The sequence below is a fragment of the Carassius carassius genome, chromosome 27 (genome assembly GCF_963082965.1).
Source record: "Carassius carassius chromosome 27, fCarCar2.1, whole genome shotgun sequence".
Lineage (NCBI taxonomy): Eukaryota > Metazoa > Chordata > Actinopteri > Cypriniformes > Cyprinidae > Carassius > Carassius carassius.
In genome coordinates this window covers 15,300,750-15,326,254 of record NC_081781.1, presented here as the reverse complement: position 1 = coordinate 15,326,254, position 25,505 = coordinate 15,300,750, and the positions used below count along the sequence as shown (strand labels likewise).

At 38.4% G+C, this 25,505-nt stretch overlaps 1 protein-coding gene and 1 pseudogene across 1 annotated transcript in view; one reads left to right on the top strand and one right to left on the bottom strand.

Annotated features, from left to right (window-relative positions):
- LOC132106858 (E3 ubiquitin-protein ligase SH3RF1-like) overlaps positions 1 to 15,696 on the top strand; it is a 59,954-nt gene extending 44,258 nt beyond the window's left edge. The window contains exons 6-12 of the mRNA XM_059512913.1: positions 5,061 to 5,171; positions 7,036 to 7,166; positions 7,783 to 7,953; positions 8,784 to 9,067; positions 9,483 to 9,811; positions 11,986 to 12,344; positions 13,841 to 15,696. Coding sequence (XP_059368896.1) covers positions 5,061 to 5,171; positions 7,036 to 7,166; positions 7,783 to 7,953; positions 8,784 to 9,067; positions 9,483 to 9,811; positions 11,986 to 12,344; positions 13,841 to 14,009 — 1,554 coding nt within the window. The 3' untranslated portion in view covers positions 14,010 to 15,696. The remainder of the gene's footprint in view (positions 1 to 5,060; positions 5,172 to 7,035; positions 7,167 to 7,782; positions 7,954 to 8,783; positions 9,068 to 9,482; positions 9,812 to 11,985; positions 12,345 to 13,840) is intronic.
- Positions 15,697 to 18,964: 3,268 nt separating this feature from the next.
- Positions 18,965 to 24,305, bottom strand: LOC132107418 (uncharacterized; annotated as a pseudogene).
- Positions 24,306 to 25,505: the final 1,200 nt, after the last annotated feature.

Below are 25,505 nucleotides of genomic sequence, written 5' to 3'. Positions count from 1 at the left end.
CTGTAGTAAGATCAATTCAGCTGACAATAATGGTTAGAGGACAGTGAAAATGAGGGAATGTGCCGTAGTTTAATGCCTAATGTTGAAATTCGTCAAACAACTGTAAAATGATAGCTTGAAGGGAAAGGAAAGTGAGCATTGTGTCAGACATTCTGCCCAAACTCCAGAGCTCTGATGCTTGTCCACACTGTTCTCTCCTGTTCTGTCAGCAGTTACTCTCTCTCATTCCACACAGTCCAACATGCTGTCCGAGCGTTTGAGACCACTGGTACGTGACAGTGCTCCACCACATCAAACTCTCCCCCCTCCACTCGCTCACAGAGGTTACTGCAGCAGGCCTGGAATGACAGTCACTCACAGCTGTTCCACTGGCTGCAGAGCAGTGTGGTCTCTATGGAGACGCTAGACAGACATGTCATTTCATGCAGATGTTCTGGTGTGGAGGGGGCTCAAAGGAATTTCCAGGAATGTGACTTTTCCCCCTTTGCTTTACACTCTATTTTATTTGTTTTGTTTGAAAGATTTTAGGACTCACTGAGTGTCAGGCTCTTATTCTAAACCACAGTACATTTACATTTATTTCTGTAATGAAGGAAATCAATTTTAAATTGTATTCAAATGTAAAATAATTGTATATCAAATCAAATAAATGCAGTCCTGGTTAGTATAAGAGACTTAGTTCATGTTTTATTTTGTACACTTTTTGGCACATAACTGGTAATGTTTGTGGCAGTATACAAACACGAGAAGTGTTTTAAAGAGGCCTTGCACCCCTAATTGCTGTGACCTGAAACTGTCGAAGAAGCAACCTGAAGTAGAAGAAATTCTCTCATTTAAATGATATCTCCACACTTCTCGTGTCAGTATTAGACTTCCTTTGTATGTGAATTTGATAGTAAAAGAAGCACACTGCTAACTGGAACACTTTTCTCTGTTTCTCTTTACCTCTGTCATCTTAGTTTCGGCCTGTCTGGGTGCTCTTGGATCCATTTTTGTGTTCATAAAGGAGCGTTTGAGATGGGGTGTTGTGAAAGCTGACCCCGATACAGAGTTTTATGAGATTGAATAGTTGGTGCAGATGGAATGAGGAAGCATGTGTGGTGGCTTTATTGAACATGTGTTAACGCTTTAAGAACATAAGACAGATTCTCAAGCAACAGAATTCGTCTTTGTGTTAATTTGAAACCAGCAGTGTTTTGTACTCACACCTAGAAAGTATATTTACACAAGAGACCAGTCATTTCCTGCATACGTAACCAGAATATTTATCATCTGCAGTCTGTTGATGAGTCTATAATTGGGCTCTTTTTTTTGTCCCATTTTTTCTTTACTTTTTTCATAGTGCAGCATATTGTTTCATTTATCCCCCCATCATACTTGCCGACTTTGTTTTTCACCAGTAATGTTGTCAGGCAACCGAACAATAGCAAAACACAATGACAGTAGATCTGTTGTCATCAAGTACTATGATTGTAGACACTCTCATTCTCGTTCCCTTTTTGTCCCTCTCTTTTATGCCCACGTTTTCTCTCTCACGCTCCTTTTAACATTCCTATCTAGGCGTTTTAGCGCTAATAATTATCCAGACACTCTAGATCTCATAAAAGCCTGTTTGAGCCTGTAAAGTGATCCCCCTCCTGTGTGGCAGCAGTTATGCATTGATTTACACAATTTTTGTGACACATTTAGAACATAAGAACCACAGACTTATTGCTTTCTCATATATTTCTGGTTTGAGGGAAAGAAAGGAAAGACTGAGAGAAAGTCGCCATTTGGAAAGATGAGGATGTTTAAAGTGATGAAAAAGAGAACCATAGGCGCTTTTTGCCATGACTGATTTTTTTCCCCTCTGCTTCATGAAACACAGCAGGGATGCGTCTCTAATTACCGAACAGGAGCTTTCATTTCATTAGTCTGTGTTTTAATGTTTTGCTGAGTGGTCATTGTGGTTGTCACTAGTGGCAGAAAACGACAGCAGCAATGTTCTCTTTAGCTTTCAGACATGCCTTCCAAGTTTCTGTCTTTAAAAAAAAATCACAGAACAAAGTTGAAATAGGTTCCTGTTGTTGATGTAGATCTCAGTGCTGCAACTTGTATTTTATAATTTACATTAGTAAAAGTTTGAAAGTCACCCTTGACAAATAAATCACAGTTTGATGAGACATTGACCTACAAAACCCCTAGACTGACAGTGGCAGATGTAGGAATGAAGTTATCAAATAAAATATACCAGAAATTAATTGAGCACTTTTGAAGGGTCAGCAAAAATGAAAGTCTTGGATTGTGGTGCTGTGGATTTTTTTTTCCATTCAGAAGTACTTACAGTATTACATACCTGATATCCAGATTTGTCAAATATCTTTTTATAAACACACTCTTATGCTGTATGGTTTTCTTTCTTCTGTGGAACATTAAACATAGACTGAGCTATTGTTGTTTGATTCCCAGCATTCCTCACAATATCTTCTTTTATTTTCCACAGAATAAAGAAAGTTACATTAAAGTAAAGCTTTCATTTTTGTGAGTTTTTGTTAGTGTGAACTAATCTTGTGTGAATTTGGGGGGTTGAATTACAATACAGTTCTTGTAAGAAAAAAAGTATTTGGCAAAGGAAATGTGCATGATTTCAGCGTTGTGAAAACCCTGCGTGGAAAGGTCTGCACGCAGCTGTGCTGTGCTGTGCTATCATCCAGCTGTTGGCTTATTTTATCCAATCAGCAATCGCTGATGTCATTCTCACCTGCAGGAAGTGGTGTGTCAACAAGAATAACACAGCATTTGTGAGAGTTTGTGTACCCTCCAGTATGTTTATAACCCACACATTGACTCACTCAGAACCTTGTACAATCAAACCTGTGGGGTGCTACTTGAGAGGTGATGTACCCTGAAGCTGAGCAGGCCTGTTGCAGGGGGATATGCTGTTTGCACAGACACACACACACACACACACAAACACACACACACACACACACACACACACACACACACACACACACACACACACACGTGTACTTCAACACACTCCTCCAGCACTTACTCTTTCGGAAATCTCTGTGGAGAAAACATTCAATTTTAGCTCCCAGGTTAACACGCACGCTCATGCAGTAAAAAAAATACTGTTAAAAAATTTTTGGCACAAAAAAAAAGTTTGAACCGCTTAAGTTCTGAGAAATGTTAATTTCTTAAAGTTGGCATGAAGTGAAAATGTATACCATTTTCGAAATATATTAATTGTAATATATTAATTGTTAATCTTGTAATTTTAAACATAACTCAGTCTTCCAGTAAAATTGCATGTCTCTCTGCTGGTGTATGCTGAAGGTCTTGAATCGTTTGGATAGAAATGCTAGATAAAACCAACTCTCAAGTCCCTCCTGTATGGATAGAATCTAAAGAAATGTTTTTCGATTATCTGTTTCACTTGGTTATATGTGACAGTATGGATAAAAAGATCTGTCACTACTTTAGTATCATTGCAACTTTAAGTGTCTTAATACTCTTTGCATATACACACACAACAGTCCCTCTTTCTTTATTTAGTGTGGAGAGCTGTGTCAGTTCTTACAGTTTGTTAATGTTTTCATTACCTGTAATGAGTCTAAGCTGGAGAAGCCTGTTGTTTGGGCTTATTGGCTTTGGGACATTTAAGTCATGAAGTGAGAAGTACAGATCTAAGTCTGGACCTGAGGTGAAGAATGTTGAAAAAAGTCATGTCATTAATGACAAATGCCACCCCAGGACAGTCATACAATATGCAGAAGAGTTGCATTTCCCTTAGGCACAAAGAGAAGGAGAGAACAGGAAATTGACTCGAACTTAAAAGTAAATTATGGATGCTATCATTTCTGTATAATTATGTCCATGTCTATTTTCTGATGAGGACTATTTTGAGCTCCTCTCTAGACACTATTAGAAGTAAGGTGTGGTTCTTTTTATTGGATTATCTGTCTGAAGACTGTTGTGTCTGATTTGCTGAAGCACAGGTGAAGTGTTTTCACTCAAAAAGAGCACATCACTCGCTCAGGACCTGATCCAATTATTGAAAGTCACAACACAGAACATTTCTACAGCTCGTCCCTTTGAACCTACAATTCTGTTTGATTCTGGCTTGTTTGTAGTGTCTCTCACAGGTTTGGTTTATCCTGAAAGTGTGTTTATTTCTGTAGTTTTGTTATGAAGCCCTGTGATCCCAACATCTATGGATTTAGTATAACCACCCACACTCCTGATTGCCCTAGGTGGTCTGTCCATGCTATTAATGTTTTCTGACAAAGTAAAGCTCCAGTTTTTATTCCTGATTTATGACCTCTTGTTAGTCATAAAGGAAGACGAAAATAGCTAGATACTGAGGAAGGATAGAGGAAGGATCGTTCCAGACAGGGAGAAATAAAAGTACATATCACACAGAGCCTGTGTGACTATACATGTGCTATACAAAGTTTATTAAGCACATGACTTGTTTAGCTGACAGTTGACTTACTGTATGAGTCGGTCCTGTATTGAACCATTCTAAAGATCCAGTCTTTAAGCTTTTTTACTTATTGTTATAATAAGTAAAGAAATGCAATTTACAGTCTTTTTCAGTTGAGCAGCTTTTCATTTTGTTGATTATTACACTACCTTTCAAACGTTGAAAACGGTGTTGGTTTTTTCTCTTTATCTAAATGGCTGTAGCACCCAATCATTAATTATTTTGCTCACTAATATACTCCCAACTGACCAGAATAAAAGTCATTTTGACTTACCAAAGGCAAGTTCTCATTGGTCATGACGTTTTAAGGCCGTCAATGTTGTTCTTTAGCTGAATTGATTTCAGGCATGAACAACAAATGTAGGCTGACATGTAGCTCAAAAGATGTCTCATTGCATTAAAGTTTGCCATACGTACTGTATGTGGCTATCTGCCCAAATGTATCTCGGTTGTATGGCTTTCTGTGTCATCACTAAGCAGAATTTCTCTCTCATAATACGTCTCATAACTTGCTTTCACTTGCCAGGAGTGGAAACGGCTCAAGAAAGGTTAATTAACTTGTCATTTCTTGTTATTTGTCTTTTTTTAGGTTCACATTTGCACAGCAGGACTCATTGTTACTCCTCCACCAAGCAGTCCCGTCACCACAGCGACAGTTTTCACATTTCCTCCAGAAACCAGCTATGCCTCTATTCCAGTGGTGAGTCTGACAAGATCCTTAAATCGACTCAGTATATCAAAATTCTTCGTCATCCTATCAGTTTATTCATATGACATTCTTCTAACCTGTTTATATAAAATGACCCTGTCTGTATAACAGCACTCACTGCTATTACTCCGCACTATGCCATTTTTCAACCAGGCACCAAATAAATGGCTGTTATTTGCCATTTTGGACATTTCTGATTTGGGTGATAACCACTGAATGAACAGAACCATTAAGCTCCTCGTGTCAGGTTGAATCAAGTTTTAAAAAATTCAAGGTACTTGTGGGATGATTTCTATTTAAAGTGCACAGTATTTAAACAGTCAGTCTGCTCTCTAGTCCTATTTAGATTACATTTTATTAAATTGATTTGTCACTCTACAGGTGCCCTATATAATCACAGTGGTTCCTGTATACTAGACATATTCAGAGGACAAATTTCAAATCCTTTTTAATTGTATTATTTATTTATTAAGTGTACAAGGACTGTACCAGTAGAAAAGAAAAGAACATATCTTTGTAGATATTGCAATAATTAATTTTGCCACACTAATCATGTAGTGATAATCTTATATTGAGGATGCCCTAGAGGAGGACACATTTTTTTTTTTTTTTTTTTTTTAAGTTTAATGCATTGTCTTAAAAATGCAGTGTTTTGGTGCATATTTGGAGTCTGATGGTAATTATCCTAGTTTATTGTTGGAGGCGGTGGATTTTAACTTAATGACTGTATTTATGGCTGTAGCTGCAATGATTTAAAGGAAATGAATATAGAGGAGCAACTTCTTAAATCTTTTTTTTTTTTTTGTGCTGACAATGACACTGAATTTTAGTACAGTAATTCAGTGGTCAGTTAAAAACTCTAAGATGATGTTTTTTTATTTTTTAAATGCATCCCCTCTAAAGCACATCATAACTTTTGAACAGAGTGTATCAAAACACAAACACTCACATAACCATAGCAGAATGTAAGCAGCTCTCCCTTTAACATTCTCATATAAATTCACATTCATACACACCCCAGTGCTAATGCTAAACTAGGACAGTTTGCCATCTGATAGCCCTTCATCTCTCTCAATGCAAACACACACACTATTTCAGGGAGTTGTGTGGGCCTCGGGCTGGACACTAATGGCTCTCTGAGATTGATGTGTGTGCAGTGCTGTGCGGGTACTGTTTCCTTTTGTTTTCAAAGCATTGTTTTTGTAATGGTGGCCTTAGTGTGCATCGGTTGACTCTCTTATCTCGTATACGGAATTTAAAAGCTCCAGAGAGAAGGATGTTGTTTTTTAGTTTTTCCTAATTGCAGTAAATCCACATTAAGCAGTAAACACAGGACATATGAAGTAATAAATCAAATAAGACAAGAGCATTAGTAGAGAAAACACTGCAGGAGAACTTGAAACAAAAGAACAGACAAAAAGGTGACTTAAACCAACAAAACCAGCTTTACAGTGTGAGAGTTGTTTTCGTAGTGGTGCCACTGGGCTCATAAAGTCTGTTTGCAGATGTGTGCGTTGGTCCATATGGAACCGATTTATCCGTCTTCAGCCAGACATGTAGCCCAGGCTGGATATCCACCAATCACAACACCTGCCACAGCCACAGTACCCGCTTGTTAGCAACCAGCACACAAGCTGGAAAGTCACAGTCAGTGGGATTATGGTTTTGGACATTGTCCAAACTTTGGAGGGATGTCTCTGACATCATTTCCTGCTACACATGAGATACATGTATGTGAAAGGACATCAAAATAACTATGAATATGGCTCTCAAGATGGACTTTAATTGTATTGTTTATTGTTTATAATTTTGTAGGAGACATGATATTAACAAAATGTATGTTTAATTATTTCAGGATGCTCTTCCTCCTCCACCTCCTCCTCCACCTCAGTCACAGTCCTCAGCTGTGGGCACTGCCGCCTTGAATGCTGGTCAGAGGCCGTCGCCCGTTGCGGGTGACCAGAGTGGCCGTCAGAGACCCACGGTGTGAGTACAACATAAAATACACACACTTTAAAATATACAACTTTAGAGATACATACTGTTAGAAAGAGTATGAGCCTCACCACTTTGTTATTACCCAATGCTAGCTGAGCATGACTGAACAAACAGGTGAGGGGTCAGAGGTCATGTCTAAAGGGAATAAGGGTTGTCTCTGGGGACTTAACCTGAGTCTCACCTTTCACCTTTTGTCTGCATATCAACTAAACACACCTGATTTGTGTTGGAGTCGCCCATAATGCTCTGGGTGAAGTATCATTATAGCCGTTATTCATTACATTCCCATTTTCAAGGCAGTTTTTAAAGACTTTATGGTTTTTGTGTCCTTGGAAATTATTTTACAGCTGAGAGTAGATTTGTTATGGTGCATAATAGCCATGTGGGAACAGCGCCAGCCCCTGTTTGACTAGCAGTACTGCATCTTAGGCAAATTAAAACTCTAAATATTGATAAATTAATAAACAATTAAAAAATGCTAAATTTATTTAAAGTACATAAAAAAAGAAATTATACCATTTCAAATTAATTAAACTTTACAGAATGAAATGTGTCTCTTTTGTTTGTATGTATTTGTAATGTTGGAAACTTGATTGTCTCTCAGGTATGTGGCGATGTTTCCCTACACACCTCGTAAGGAAGATGAGTTGGAATTGAGGAAGGGGGAGATGTTTCTGGTGCTGGAGCGCTGTCAGGATGGCTGGTTTAAAGGAACATCCATGCACACCGGCAAGATCGGAGTGTTTCCTGGTAACTACATGAGTCCTGTTAACAGGTATGATACACACTTACACACTTGTCCTCTGGATCAGGCACACACACACCACACATAAAGTCTCCACGCTAGTCTCGTTCACACATGGAATTGTTAAAGGAGTGTTCCAGGTTCAATAAAAGATACACTTTTTTTGACAACTCATCAATCATAATTTTGATTATCAAATTAAAAAAGAAAGTCACGTGAGATTAGTCAGTTTATTGTATTTATTTATTTATTTTTGCTAAAGGGCATTTTGGCACAAATGATGTCAGTAAAGCTTGTCGGGAGTAGGGCAATAACATCACCTCCATTAAAAATGTGAAACATACACTCTTCTTGTCCAGGCTTCAGTTGGAAAATGCTGGGAATATTCTCCACGAATAGAATCCCTTGTCTCCGAGTCCGCTGTTGTTTTTGATTTCCCTAGCCTAAACTACAATCTTAAACTCTGCGCTTATGCTTAGTTTAGCATCTACGTCATGGCTCTCAGCCCACCCTCTGTTCATTGATTGGCCGGCTCGTTTGGTGCCGGAGGAAAACTGGGAAATGTTTTGCTATCTCAGACTGAGTACAGAAGCGAACTGAAATTGAGCGGAAGTACGAACACATTACCTAAAGGCATTCAAACCATTGTACAGATGTCTTCAAAATGTCTTTCTTACAGCTATTCTTCTCATCTGACCTGTGATTTAAAAGGGAATACAACTACATAGAGCATGTTAAATGTACAGATGTTTCGGCTTATTTGCTGTAAAATGTGTTGCAATGTCAAAAGATTCAGGATGAGCACTAGTGTCAGTTTAGACACTTGAGTATTGACCTCATATTTCTTCCTTTTACTGCAGGACTGTTTCTGGCAGCAGTCAGCCAAAAGTTCCCCTGACCCTGTGTTCCCAGGCGGGATGTGGTGTCACCATCGTCAGCTCCGCCTCTGCTCCTCTTGGAGCCGCCCTGGGGAGTGTTGACCCCAGCAAACCCCTCCCAGTCTGCCCAAATCCCACCCCGTCTTGCCCACTTCCTGCTGCTGTAGTGTCAGCTGCACATATAACCACTGGACAGCACCCCAAAGTGCTCATGCATGTGACGTCACAGATGACCGTTAACCAAGCACGCAGTGCGGTCAGGACAGGTAGAATTACATGCACACACGCACCTACAGTAATAACAATCACCACTCAGAAATGTATTTCAGAAACAGGCCTGTGTGCTTATGATAAAATTGTTTTTTTACTTCTGAATTAAAATTTGTTTGAGGAATAACGCATTTAAAAATAAATAATTATTGAAAAGAAAGTAGTTTGGCATATTTTTATTATTTTGTTATCTTTTTTTTATTATTGCTTGGCAAACAATACTTAAAAATTAATTATCGTTAACCAAATTGTCACTAAATTTATACTTTCCTGGATTTTTTTCAAAATCATATAAAACCAATATGATTGCAATATAGTATTTCTAAAAACTATGTTTAAAAAACATCTTTATAATGGGCACTCAGATTTGTCATCACATAAATCTTTTATTCCATCTTTTTTCCTCACCAGCTGTGAGTCATAGTCAGGACCGGCCTACTGCAGCAGTGACACCCATCCAATCCCACAATCCTCTGTCCTACCTTCCTAGCACAGCTGTGGTTCTTCAGGCGTCACCTGCACTCGGCTCCAGTCCAGGGTCCTCCTCAGCCAGAGTCGGTGTGGCTATGAGCTGTGCCGCCGCCTCCTTGACCCCTCCTAATGTTAGCGCTGCTTCTCTGGACAGTGATGCCTTGAGACCTGTCTCTGTTGTAGCACTTCCTGTGAACCCTGGCAGCACAAAATCTTTCGGTTCAGCCTCAAATCACGGTGTTGCTTGTAGACTGGATAAAGACTGCAAGGTGAGACTTGTTGAACTAAATCATTTTACAACATCTACAGCTTTTTTAGTGGTTTCTTTTTTGCCTTTCCCTCCCATCAGTGTTATTTTAATGTGCTGCAGTAAGGAATTTGACTATTAGAAATTTTCAGTTTCACCTCATTTGCTGAGCTGGATGGTTAAGCCTGCTGATATAGAGCTGAAATCATCAGTTTTATGATTCAGACTGTTCTGCGAACCCAGAGGACACAACCCTGAGTGTTGTTCACTTTAGCTCAATGTTCTGGGACATTTCTTGGTACTCTTACATGTAAAGTGTAACTTCTTTTTTATTTTTTTCCAGATCTCTGGAGATAATCATTCTGATGTGTTTTTCATTCTTTTTGTTTTGGATAGCTGGGATAATACTACTAGAGGAATTATTGATATAATGAAAATTCTATAAAAATATGGATGTAACGATGTACAAACTTCATAATCACCGGTAAGAAGGAGGCGGGAACCGGCTGACAATCAAATGACATTATAATGACAAAATAAACACAAAACAGCGTGTCAGCCCCTCATGGACGACTGACGTGCACAAATAAAAACCAAACACAACTAAAACCCAGGCCTGGTCTCTTCCGTCACTGTCGCCGCTCCGGTTTTATATCCCTCCATCAAAAATCCATCTCCTCTGTGGGACTCGAGACCGGTGGGTCGAGCAGGTGTCACTCATTTCCAATCACTCCACCGGCCTCGCTCTGTTCCCACGTCTCTCGGCCCCCCCCCACTCATCACAATGGATTAAAGTGATTAAAGCAACTCAGAGTCAATTAATTAAGTACAAACAATATTAAATAAAGTAATTAGTGCTCCCAAATGATTAAACGCATCCAAACTAAAAGTTTTTGTTTACATTATATATGTGTGTGTACTGTGTATATTTAGTATGTATATATAAATACACACACATACATGTATATATTTAAGAAAAATATTTTAAGTTTATAAATTTCAAATATTTATATATAATATCAATTAAATTAATATAAATATATACATGGACATATTTTCAGTATTTGTTTACCGTATGTTTGTATTTATATATACATAATACATTTACACAGTACACACACATACTGTATATTATGTAAACAAAAAGTTTTATTTATGATGCAATTAATCATTTGACAGCATTAAATAATATGATTGTGTCATGGCAATAGACTGGGTTTCTTTCCACAGTTTTATTTTTATTTATTAATTATTTGTTTTATTTTATTTTTTTACTTTTTTGCCTTTCATTATTTATTATATGGATGTAACAGTTTAAGTCATGTGTGGCTCAGTAAATATTTAACTCGGATGATTGGCTACCATCACATTACATAACACAGGAGCTGCTTCAGACAAAAGGCATCTGTCGCCATCACTAACAAACAATAAAATTCAGTTTTTTTTGTCTGTGTGCAAATAATTTATTAATTGTAAAATTTTTGTACATATATTTTAAATATTCTAATACTAATTTTAATATTAATAATTTATTTATTTTATTTTAATATTAATTCAACTGTCATTTTAGAACAAATCACATTCCTTTTTACACAATGACGGGCCACATGACACATGATGCTCTGCAGCCAGAATAACACTGTGTGAATGATGGATAGATTTTATTTCATAAACTAGATTCATTATTTGGTAGATAGATCTATTATCTGATATTCAGATTCCCAAATATGTGCAACTAAATGCATTTTACTTATCAATATAACGATCATGTCAGTTTCCATTTTCGTTTGTTTTTTCATTTCATTTAGTTCTCCAGAAGTGATGGTTTTGTTCTCTTTGACATATGAGATTTAAAGTTTTATTTACACACTGTTTTTGCAATATTTCAAAATGGTTTGAATGTTAAATGGTAAATGGACTGCATTTATATAGTTTTTTTTTTTTGTTTTTTTTTATTTGAGTTGACAGATTTAATAGAAAATCATGTAGAGTATGATAAACAGACTTCAGTTTTTTTAGTTTTTTTTTTTAAGCTTCAGGCTATGAATCTGTCCAGTCAGAGTTTGTCAAACATGTTTGGATCTGATTTTAGTATTTATATTGATTTTATTTGTCACACATCCTCCATCAACCTCACACATTTCTGTTGATGCACTCGACCTCTTCATTTAAACAGAATCAAATGTGTCATTTCAGAGAGAAAAGAAAGGCCTGCTGAAACTGCTGTCTAATAAAAAGAAGCTCCGCCCATCTCCCCCATCCTCCCCTACACTGGAGGCGGAGCAGTCTATTGCCATGGAAATGCCCCAGGGGGCAGTTGGACCTGAGATGGCTCCATCAAGCTCCGCAGTGGTGGCAGTAGGACACAACGGCCGTACTGGGGTCTGTCTGATGGATTCTGAGCTCTCTGTGTCCTCGTCTTCATCAAACACAGACACAGCGTCACACAGAGCCAGCTCCCAAGACAACACTGCCCCAATAGCCCCGCCTCCACGACAGCCATGCTCCTCCCTCCTCTCAGTGCAGCATGACGGCCGGCCAATCGTGTGTGAAAGGTAGAATAACTTGTTAAATAAAACACCAAGAATGACAACTATAATGACTCTAGGGCTGGGTAAACAATATCATATCAAGATTGCAATAAAAAGTATTTTGATAACGATGATAAGTTTTGGACAGTTTTACTTAATAGGGATTAATCTAACAGCTGATCACACAGAGAAAATACTAAATCACTAGTAAGTTCTTTGTGTGAATGAATGGTGTTATGTACTAACTCAATAAGTTAGTCATATGTAAAAACTCAAACATAAGACATGAAGATATATACAGTATATCAATATATGAGGACAGTCCACAGAAACTTCATCTCCAGAGCTGCTCTGAGAGTCACTTCACCAGCATTTCACAAATTAATTTGAGAGAAACTAGCATCAAATACACAGTGAAACTCAAAGAACTTTACGACATAGTTTACCTCTAAAAAAATTATAGCAGAAATAAATTACTTTTGTTACATTAAAATCTACTTCTCAGAGTAATAATATTAATATTTTAAGAAATTTCATAAAACCCAAGACATTTTTTTTATTTGTGTTTAATTGATACAGTTCTTTGTTGCATCATCTCTTTAGATCAGATAAGCCAAAAATCTTGCTTGAGCTCTTTAAAGCAGAATGGATTCTGATTGACTGTCAATGTTTTTGTCGTTTATCAGCTTATAAAAAAAAATATTCTGAAAGTGATTCCAACGATATCGTTCCTCTGTGCCATTATTGTTATAGTTGTAGTGTGGAATCTGCTATTCTGTCAAATTTCTGAAAATTTGTAAAGCTTTTTTCAAAGGTTGTCGTCTTTTGTGTGAACAGGCCTTAAAGGGTTACTCCACCCCAAAATGTACATTTTGTCATTAATCACTTACCCCCATGTTGTTACAAAACCCGTAAAAGCTTTGTTCGTCTTCGGAACACAATTTAAGATATTTTTGATGAGAACCGGGAGCCTTGTGACTGTCCCACAGACAGCTATTATTTACTGAAGTAAATAATAGTGTCAAGGCCCAGAAAAGTATGAAAGACATTGTCAGAATAATCCATCTGCCATCAGTCATTCAACTGTAATGTTATGAAGCAACGAGAATACTTTTTGTACGCAAAGAAAACACAAATAATGACTTTATTCAACAGTTCGTCTCCTCTGTCTCTCCCCATCACCATAGTGCCATTTTGTTCATTTAGTTCTCCAGAAGTGATGGTTTTGTTCTCTTTGACATATGAGATTTAAAGTTTTATTTACATACTGTTTTTTGCAATATTTCAAAATGTTTTGAATGTTAAATCTGCTGCTTAACGATGGAAGACACATCTTAAATTGTGTTGCAAAGATGAACAAAGCTTTTACGGGTTTGGAACGACATGGGGGTAAGTATTTAATGGTAATATTTATTTTAGGGTGGAGTAACCCTTTAACAGCCAGAAATCAACATTCACACAACATACTTGAGAAGAAACATGACTTGACTTATAAACGTCACATTTTACCATTCCTCCAGGTACCGAGTGATGGTATCCTACCCTCCCCAAAGTGAAGCAGAGCTGGAACTCAAGGAGGGAGACATTGTGTTTGTGCACAGAAAACGAGAGGACGGCTGGTTTAAAGGGACACTTCAGAGAAATGGCCGAACTGGGCTGTTTCCTGGCAGCTTTGTTGACAGTATCTAACACAAATAGTGTTTAAGAACATAACATTTAGATATCAAATTCTCCATGACTGAAAATACAGCACTGAACTTCAGCTTTAATAGTTCAGATTGATGAACAGCAGTGATCGGTAGGACTGAGCTGCTTAGGACTGTTGGAGCAAACTGTGAGGGTCATCAGTTGCATGGATTCGACCACAGTCTAATGAAAATCTCAAAACCAACTCGACTGGTCCTAGTCTTTCAGCAGTAGATCAAAAACTTTTCCTGAAGCACATGAAATCAACACAGTTTTAGCCGTTCTGACTAGGCACCCTATTTCTAGCACAGTAGATGAAGTCGTGATAGGATTCATAATTTATGCATCTGTAACATTTCAAATATGATTAATGTGTGCCTTGTACTGTCTCACTTTACTGTATATAAGCAAAGTGAAGCTTATCTGAGTCATGACAAGAACAATATTCATTTTCTTCAACATTTAACTTATTTTTGTTTCATAGGAATGCAGTTTTCTAGAAATGGTTTGTTATGTGAGCCGATTGGTCAGTGCCTGAAGAGCCTGAATAATGTCACTGGTCATTTCAGATGAAGAGCCTAATGAACTCCGAAACATTGGTTTTGACCATCTATGTCTACTTTAGCTTGCATATAATCTGCTCTTTGAGTCATAGGATGTGGAGTGAGGACACTGCAGGCCTGTCTCACGATCTGATTGCTGTAACTTTACTGAGTGAGGGAATGAAGGATAGCATATTGTTATTTTTAAAAGAAAAAGATGACACTCAGACATTTTATTCAAATATTACTAATATTCCTTTGCAATAACATAGGTTTTTTGGTAGTAGAAAAGCCACTGAGCAGAACAGAAACAATCACTCATAGTAAAAGCACAGACAGTGATAGTGCCATTATTCTTTTGTGCACACGTGTTTGTTCCCTCTCTGGATTAGTTTACTTCAGGCCCATACGTGGACACACAGCTGACCCATCTTTACTGATTATTACATTGTGGACAGTAGCCTTTACCTACCTTAATATTACAAACTGCTTGTAAAATGTCCTTTAAAAACAGTGTCTAACCACAAATTCACAAACCATTGGTTTTTGCTTCTCTTTAAGTCCAGTTTATAATGTTGTCTGCTGTACTTTAGTATTTTATGTGATATTTCATGTTTTTTATATACTTGAAAATTGTGTCTTTTATGCTTCATACAGTAGATGAAATGTTTTTATTATTTTGAAAGCACAAAGTGGTCTTTGCCGTTTTTTTTTTTTTTTTTTTCTCGTTTGAATATTTTTTTCCTCCTTTGTTGTCTTGATGGCTTTACAACTTCATTTGTTGTATTGGTGAAATTTACCAAACTGCCTGTTAAAAGGTTTTATTTGAATCATCATTCTGTGTTTTTGATCACTGGTTTCCATCTCCAGTTATAAACCACCGGATGTCTAGTCATGACATACTGAGTCGACACTAGATTAAACACAAGGATCATTTCACTGCTTGAATCAAGCAAGTTCAGAGTTGATTTCAGTCATTCATCTCAGTCAAGATTTCAGTAAATGGTGTATTATTCACACAGCAGAACAAAAGCTGATCACTTAACATTTTATTTAATTTCATTAAAGTGTGTGTTAGATGGAAGGGGTATAAAATAAAGTAATAACTTTTATAAAAACATGTTTCTCGAATACTGTTGTGAGTTGAGTATATTGGTGTGTTATGATGGTGAGAAGCTGCATACAAAAAAGAAACTGCAGTATAAGCACTTCAGACTTGAGAAGCTCTCCACTATCGATGTTGTTCATTTGTGTCATTTTCCACAAGAAGTCACAGCTGCCCTCACACACAGGCATGCTTTATCACAACACATGAATATATTTTCATCGGTCACACACTTGCTCACATAATAAAGTCACACCATCTGTCTAATTCCTCATTATTATTTGGTCAGTGTCAGACTCTTTAATATAAAGCACCTGAAACAGTTCATAATGAATTATTGAGCACTCATTTGTATTCTTTATTGAAGAACAAAGCAGAAAAGTCTACAAGATTGCTTTTTCTTTCATGTTTTAAGAATTGTAATATAAAAAAAGAAAGTTGATACAATAACCATAGAAAAAGAACATCATAAAGGTTTATATGGAAGCATACAGGTAGCAATATTCAATTTGGAATGTAATATGCAAAATGACAATGCATGTCTGTTATTTCATTTACATTTTCCAATACATTTGTGCAACCTTTGGTGCAAAATGAAAATTAAATTACATAATTTTCATTTGTCATTTCATACACTAGTTTTAATATGTAAAATGAATACTAATTTTTTAATCCTTTATAAGTTGCGATATTAAAATGAAGATGTATTAAAGAAATGATAAGATATGTGTAACATGTTCAAGCAAAAACTGCGGCAAAATTATCATTCAAATTGCATTAACACTCACAGTCAAGACACTTACGATTGCATTTTCATTCAATGTCCCACAATGAGTTTTCCGCAAAAACCTTAATTTTTTTTTGGACTGAAGAAAGAAAGACATTTCTCGGTCATTTCTTGTTTGCGTTTATAATTTTTTTTTTTTGCACTCCGCGGCTGCTGTAGACTACTACGCCATCATTTATTTAACATGACGCATCGTCGCGCCAAAAAAAAAAAAGAAAAAACAATGTGAGGTTATTATAACGGCTATCTACGTGAACATTAAGGATGGTGTAATATAAACATAAAAGCGGGGCCTTAAAGAGAAAAGAGGTGGAGAAGTTAGTCACGACACAAAACTACCCAAAATAGACCGTTTTTATTGCCGACCTAAGTTAGTGTGAAGGACAACGACGACGTCGAAGGTGAGAGGGAAGTTTTGTCAGCTTAAAAGTCCCATTTTTCGCGCTTTTTTAAGCTTTAATTGTGTTTACAGTGTCCAATATAACATGTGTTCATGTTTCGCGTGTAAAAAACTATTTTTCACACAATTCACCTATCTGTATACCGCAGTTTTCACTGACTTCCTTGTTCTATAAAGTCCCTCCTTCAGAAATACGTTACGAGTTCTGATTGTGCCAGCGGTTCCTGTGTTGTGATTCGACACCAGCTTAGAGCAGGCTGCCTTCCTGGAAACGCGATTGGACTTGAACGCACGTGCTGGAGATGTACTTATAATCACAGGAGCGTTTTTACTGACGAGATAAAAATGAAAATCGCATTCAATTTTTTTGCACAGCCCTAACATCTAGTTAACAAAGCTAAACAGAGTTGCCCTTTGTGTAATAAATTACAGAAACTGTTAAACGCACCAACTTAAATAATAAAATACACTTACCGGTTGTGGTCCATAAACAATGCATTCTCCAGACAAAGAGGGAACTGCTACATCTTTCAAGAATAATCTTTGTGCGGATCCGGCATTAAACTGGTTTAGATTAAGGAAGATGTCCTCAGCAAAATGTGCTGCTAGTTTTACATGTGGATTATAATGTTCGGGAATGAGTTAAACATAAATTATAACCATTGATCTCTAAGTACAGCGTCCCTGGGAAGCCCAAACAAAGGTGATTGGACTCCAAGATGAAAAATAACAGCGTTTCGACAACATGGCGACAAACACAAACACAGCTCTTCCTTCTTCTCCGTCGGAGCGCAACAAGACCACGCCCCCCTGTTTGTGTATTGATGCAGGCGGAGGTTAGTCAAAAAACTGTTTTAGTGACGTCATTACTGCAGGAAATAGAGGGATGTAGTCCAAACGGGTCGTTTTTTGTAGGCGAATTCTGTTAAATAAAATATCTCGCTTGGCATTGAACTTTGAGCTTTAGAATTTTACAGATATTATTTATACTCTTAACAACAACACTACATACTAACTAAAGTTTAAAACATGGGATCACGGAGATGGGACCTTTAATAGCAGTTGCACGTCTTTGGATGAGAACAACAATGCAGCTGACAGCTTGATGAGGTGCAGAGAGTCGGGGAGCAAAGAAGCAGTCGCAGACGAGCCAAAAGCTGGATATTCGGTGGGAAATATGTAAAAAAAAAAATTATTCCCGTAGCACCATGTCGCAAAACAAACTATCGGGACTGACAATTCTTTCCATCGAGAATGCACGAAGCGTGGTGAATTAAACACCACGTTCATCGTGGATGAATTTGCCGAAAGGAAGGCCCGTAGAATGCAACTAAAATGAGTGAGTAGTTCCCTTATCGAGTCGTCGAGAGACCGACTCAGAATCTTTTTTCTTCACTTGAGTCTGGTTTCGCCGTGGACTCACGCATACAGAGCGGAAAATTGTGGAAAATTATCCCCTCTCGCGTTCCAGTGATTTTTACTCTTAAAATGTCACTTTGCCGCATGTGTGGTGGGCCCATTGATTTCCTGGACGCACACGAGCAGTGTGTGCTGTGCCTGGGTCTGGCTCATGCAGAGGCTGCATTCGAAGGATCGGAATGTCGTGCCTGTGAGGAGCTTCCCATCAAGATCCTTCATGCAAGGCTGGCCGTTACTCGTAACGGTGGCCCAGTATCTCCTGCCTCTCCCCCGTCCACCGCCGTCGAGCCGCGAACCGGAAGACTGCAGAGAGCTCCGTCGACGGATTCTGTCGAGGTACTGGTGTCGGCCCAACGCCCACGCCGTCCTCACGTGGAAGAGCCCCTCTCATACTCTGAGGCCAGTTATGAGGGAAGCCCGGACCCAGAGTCGCTCAGGAAGCTGCGCATGGCGGCGGATCTCGCTCTCGCAGCGTCGAAGAAGGTCATGCAGGGAATTGGCCGCAATATGAGCAGCCTTGTGGTCCTGCATCGCCATCTGTGGCTGACACTGTCCGGCATGCACGATGCCGAAAAGAGGCAGTTCCTGGATGCGCCGGTGAGCCCCACCAGTCTTTTTCGGTGTCGCGGTGGAATCTCTGTCGGAGAAATACGCCGAGACCGTCAAGCAGTCTAAGATGATGCCTCATCTCCTGCCGAAACGGTCTCAAGCCCCCCCTGCAGCGAGGTCCAGGTCTTCTTCAGCGCAGCGCCCGGCAGGATATACCAGGCGCGCGTTCCCGAGCACGGTAGAGCGTCGTGAGCCAGAGCCACGGTTCCACCAGAGCCACCGTTCCGCAAGAGTCAGCCCAGGAAGCCCCGTTTGGGTACTAAACTGGCCTCTAGCAGCCAAGGGCGCCCGGCGGGCAAAAAGGAGCAACGTTCCTGATGCTCGTGCCAGGGGGAAGAGAGCGCGGGATGTGTTCGTCAACAATGTAAATGTTGTGAGAATGAAACCGCTGTGTTCTGTTTCAATAAACATGCATTACATGCTTCAGCAAAAGAGCTTTCTTCCTCCCTCTACAATTACCCGCTACATAAGCGAAGCCTCTCCCCCAAGAGACGCTTCGCAAAGCGGAAGCTCGGGGAAACCTGAGGAGGTGACTATGTATGTTCCCGTGCAAGAAGCTGTGGACGACTCACCTGCCATTCATATGCCGCAGCATGCATTAATACCCCCTGTATTGAGTCATCTGAGTGTGTGGGCGACGCTCCCGGCGGCATCTAATTGGGTGATCAACACGATAAAACGCGGCTATACGCTCCAAATCGCTCGCAGACCGCCCAGCTTCGGCGGTGTGATTATGACAGAAGTATCAGAACAGATAGGCCATTCAGTGGGGAGGCACCCCCTGATAACGAGCCTTCTTCGGGGAGCTAGGCGGCTTAATCCACCCCGCCTTCGTCAGATGCCGGTCTGGGACCTGTCGTTGGTGCGAGCCAGAGCCGAGCCAGATAATGAACAAAAGACTGACTCGTTCACGAGTCAAGAACCGTTTCTGTCAGACGTGTCCGATTCGAGAACTGAGGAGCTGATGATACTGCACATGTGTGATTTAGCGTGAAGCAAACCGACACACAGAGCGTCTTAACCGAACTGATTCTTTTGGTGATTGATTCTGAACTGATTCTGTGCTAATGTTATGAGCCCAGGTAAACCGAAGGCTTGCAATCATCGCTTATCATCGCCAATGACGCCATTACGTCGAGCGCAAAAGAACCGGTGAACCGTTTACTTCAACCGGTTTATTGAATCGAACTGTCAGAAAGAACTACTGGTGATCCGAAAACCAATGCAACCGGTTCTTGACTCGTGAACGAGTCATTATCTGGCTCGGCTCGGTGTTCATCTTCAGTTCTCTCTTCACAGCAGTTCAGTCAGTGTACTGTTTGAGTACATGATTTACTCCGGGATATTGGTTTGTTTTAACTCAAAGGGAGTGTCAGCCACATTAAACAAGTTAACAGCTTAAGTCATTTGTGGATTAATGCGTATTGGAGACGTGAACCGTTTAAAATGATTCAGTTCAATTTGGTGAACTGGTTCAAAAAGATCTGGTTACATCGAGTGATTCATTCGTGAACCGGATATGACAAACTGCTTTGTTTTGAACTCTCACAACAGATACGGAAGAGAAGACAATGCTGAATAAAGTCGTAGTTTTTGCTATTTTTGGACCAAAATGTGTTTTCGATGCTTCAAAAAATTATAACTGACTCTCTGATGTCACATGGACTACTTTGAAGATGTTTTTCTTACCTTTCTGGACATGGACAGTATACCGTACACACAGTTTCAAAGGAGGGACTGAGACCTCTCGGACTAAATCTAAAATATCTTAAACTGTGTTCCGAAGATAAATGGAGGTCTTACTGGTTTGGAACGACATGAGGGTGCGTTATTAATGACATGATTTTGATTTTTGGGTGAACTATCCCTTTAAGAGAAGAGGAAGAGTTGTTGCCATGCCGTCAATCCTAGGTGTGCATGAAGAAAACTATTTATATATGAATCACAATTCTGTCTTCCAACTATTCTAATGGATTCACAAGTTTTAAAATCAGTGTTCTAGAGCAGCGGTTCTCAATCCTATTCCTCACGTTCCCTGCTCTGCATCTCTCTCTGTCTCTCTCTCTCTCTCTGTCTCTCTCTCTCTCTCTCTCTCATTCAGATCATCAGCTCAGCTCCAACAATGAACTGTTCCAATTATTTTGACATATTGATGATGCCATTGTTTACAATACAACTGGAGCACATGCACTGAGGTGAGGGGCGTGACGTTTCTGAATGTGCACTGGTGGTTTAGCTAATCACAACACACTAAGCCAGCTGACCAATCTGAGTCTGTTGTGTATTTCTGAAGGAGGGGCTTCATAAAAGCAGGAAATCTTCAGCGTGTTTACAGGATAGTGGACAGAGCTGTGTAGAATAAAGGTAAATTATGTGAAAAATAATGTTTTTTAAAACTAAGCATTAATACGTTAGACTGCACCCCATGAACACAATCAAGCCTAGAAGAAAACGGTCAACCACCGCTTTAAAAATTATGAGCACAAAAAAGGGAAAAAACATCCATTGATGATTTGTTCACTATAAAACCAATAATCATTTGATTAATAATCATTGCACATAGTGTCAGTGCTCACATGTCTAAAAATAGAAACAGGCAACACCGCTTCCTCAGCTGTTTAGTCCTTTAATCATTCTTGAATTCTTTAAAGTCACTTAAAAAGTCATCCTAACAACGAATAGATTTTCTTTTCAAATTAAGAATACAGAAAACTCAAAAGTGTACAGTGGTGTCAGTCCCTCTGCAGTACTCAGTTCTTTTAGCACTTAACGTTGACAGGAGCGTACTCTGTGAGCTCTACTTTGTGTGTGAGCTGCTCTGGATGCCGTTTTAACGTGGACTACAGCAGAACACATCACGTCGAGAAAGTGGAGAAAGTGTGTTCATTTACCTCTGCATCTCCATAATATAAATGCCAGTAATGCCAGTAGAACCACTGAGAAAATCAATCTGAGAATGAAAACAACTGTGGAGAAACAGAAATGGCTTGATAAATGCTTATTTTTATATTCAATATGAGCTCATAACAGCTCCATGAATGCATTTTTTTTATTAAATACAAACACTTGACAATGAAAGAACACTGAATTGTTGTATAATAAAAATTATGCCTGTGACTTACTGTGAGTTATATGTTGTTGAGTTGGATTAAGTTGTGAAGTTGTAGAGTCTTGTGTTTGGTGTGAAGCTTGATTTGTCGTTAAAGTGATTGTGTTGACATGAGGTTTTTCTGTTCAGAAGCCAATAATAATACAAAACACGATAAGTTTGCAAGTTGACATCATTCTTCTAAATATTTAGATTCTTTGTGAAACTAAATAAATTGTAATGGTGATCTGACAGCAGAAATAAATGAAACCTACCTTCAGGTTGTTGTACAGTAAGTCTGAAGCTGACTATTTCCTGAGACGAGACACACTGATATTCCCCTTGGTCCTCTGTCCTCAGTGCTGATATGTGTAGAGAAAGATCTCCTGGAGTGTTTGGATTTAACAGTTTGACTCTGTTCTTGTAATTCTCAGTCTGTTCATTTGGGTAGATTACTTTATAATTATTTTCAATTAAATAATTCCATTGCATCTGTTCAGGTTTAGCCAGTAGTTTAGCGCAGGAACAGGGCAGAACCACAGACTCTCCTGAATATCCAGTCACTGCTAATGTCTTTCCATGCTCAACCAAATCACACCCTGAAAACATTTGTAAAACATAATTTAATTTTACATTTTAATTTAAACATAATAATAATAAAAAATACACAAAAAAATGAACAAATTAAAAAAAAATCCTATAATGACTCCATGTAACATTTAATATAGCTGCAGCCAATAAAGTCCTGGATTATAGTAAGCAAAAGAGAAACTCAGTTGTCAATGTGTGTGAAATTTAAATATCTGTCACATGCTCCCAATTTGCACTTACCTTTAACATTTAAGTGAACACGTGTTATACTATTTGATTCGGTTAAACAGTTATAGTAGCCCTGGTCATTCATTCTGAGGTCAGAAATGAGGAGAGACAGATTTGTTGGAGAATTTTCATTAAAGAGCACATGTCTGCCGCTGTATTTCTCATCTTGAAATACTTGAATCTACTGATTTTCCCGCTGAAACTCCCAGGTGAATGTTGTGACTGTAGACTGAGGGTCAGCACAGGAGCAGGGCAGCACAACTGAACCACCAGTGTATCCTGTTATTATTATTGTCTGCTGCACATCTGAAACAATACAGCCTGCAAACAGAAGAGTTTATTCAGAGCATTCAAATGAGCTTTACAGAAACGTATAATAAACGTACACTGAAAAAAACCATGTAAAATGTACTTAATTTTTCTTTTGCATTTTTTTGCACACAATTTTTAAGTAAAAGTTAAGTGTGGGATTTTTAAGTATAAAATCTACTTAACTAAGTTATGTAAACTTCGCAAAGAAAATAAGTAAATGTAACGTGGCCAATTAGAGTTTGAGGAGTAATTTACTTATTTCTTTGTTAACTTTGCAATACTCAAATTTCACACAGTCACTGTTAACAACATTTTCTCAAACAATATAGCACTGAAACAAATTATGATATTAATGCATGTGGTTCATACTAACATATGAGTAGCATATGAGAAGCAAGTAGATAACTTATGATCATTTTTAAGATAATATGTTCATCCAAAACAGTTATTACCCAAATAAACAAAGAGACCTCAATACTTGGTACACGATACACAATGACTGTAACAAACAGTGGATAGTCTTTGAGTATGAACAGACCATTTTGAGAAGAAAAAGAACTCCAGATGTCACAAAACTAAACCTAACAACAAAAGTGTCTATAAAACAGTGAAAAATGTAACCTTATTAATTATTCATGCCCCAGTGCGTGATGGGAACAACAGGATCATAACTTTGATATTTAGGCTACTTAAAGAATCTTTGTAAAGATAAATAATTCAGAGTAAAATATACTTATAAGTTGAAACTTTAATTTCTACAAACTTAAATTGAGTACTAACATAGAATTTACTCCATTTTAAATTCTTTAGAATTCTTTAAATTCTAGCCTGAACTAAATTATATAATGTAGAATTTACATTTGTTTTTCTGTAGTATTTACTTCACCACAAAATCATTTTTATGTATAATAGAATGCAACATTTTTATTGTCTGTATGCACGACTTTACAAAAGAGAAAGCTATTCCTGATTTCATGAATGTCATTGTTTGTCATTTCCATTAGAAATTCAAAGAGCATTTTGGATGAAATAATTTGAGATTTTTATTTTTAAATCATTGTTTTAAAGAACTGCAGACATATTCTTCCTATATCAATCTGAAATATAAAAAAATCTGAACTCACCTGTACTGAAATGAATCATAAAGATGAAAAGATATAAGTGGACCCTCATGACTGGTGTTCATTCACTAGTGACCTGCTTCTATTTTATGTGGCATGGTTTATTTTTCAGAAAGTCTAACTTCCTGTTTCATTTCTTTGCATGATGTGTCTCTGTATGATTTTCTGTTTGAGTATTATTTTTAGTTCACACACTGACAATGCTCTACCATTGTATTTCTTGTTTGTATTATTGTATGATTCCACACTGTGCCTCATTTTTCCTGTCCTTCTTTTTTCTGTTTTAACACTTAACATCACCCCACTTAAAACCCCAAAAAGCAGTAAACACATTATTGTCAGCCTCGAGATGTTGTGTCATTATAGATCAGAGCTGCATCTGTGTGCTGTGTGTGATTGATAATCAGCGGCCTGCCAAATCAGTTACAAATATATGCATCAAATATATACATATATGTTCAAAAAGAACAGCTGTCATGAGACAAACACTATAGTGAGATGCTGCATTAGTGATGCACGGGTCGTCTCATAACCTTGTGACAAAAAACTGATTTGGCTTTATTCGAATGTGTGCATGATCACATTAACTAAATAGTCTAAATAAGTTGTTCAGATGAATAAAGTATGAGGTTTTCTTGCATAATTAACATTTTAATTGTTAGGTCAAACAGTTCATATTATAACATATGCACATTAATAAATCGGGGATTAAACGTGGAGTTGTGTTCTGTTTGCTTAATATTAAAACAAGCATATGAGCACAGTACCTATAACTCCGCCTTGTATCTGCTGATTGCTGATCAAGATTTACATGCTCACTGACCCGGTATACTCTTAATCATTTCATTCACGAACAATATGTGTCAGTCCCTTCAACTCGTTCACGAATGATTAGAGCCGACAGGGCAGGAATCCAGGGTGGAGCAGGTGGAACTTGAGCCGTGCGGTCGAGACAGAAGCCCACCAGGGAGGTGCAGAAGACCACCACAGCCATGCGGTCGAGACAGAAGCCCACCAGGGTGGTGAGAAGACCACCACAGCCGTGCGGTCGAGACAGGAGCCCACCAGGGCGACACCGAAGACCACCACAGTGGGATCGATGGCACAGGAGAGCAAGTTTTGTTAGGTAAACCTGAAATAGAGAACATGAACAGGTTAAGGGTGGCCTCCGTGGCTCTGAGGAGATGGTACATGGTCTCCATGGCCACGACAGGGCAGGCGGTGAGTTCCTGAATGGCCTCCATGGCCACGACAGGATAAGTTGAGCGCTCAGGAAGTTCGGCTGAGACGTGACGAG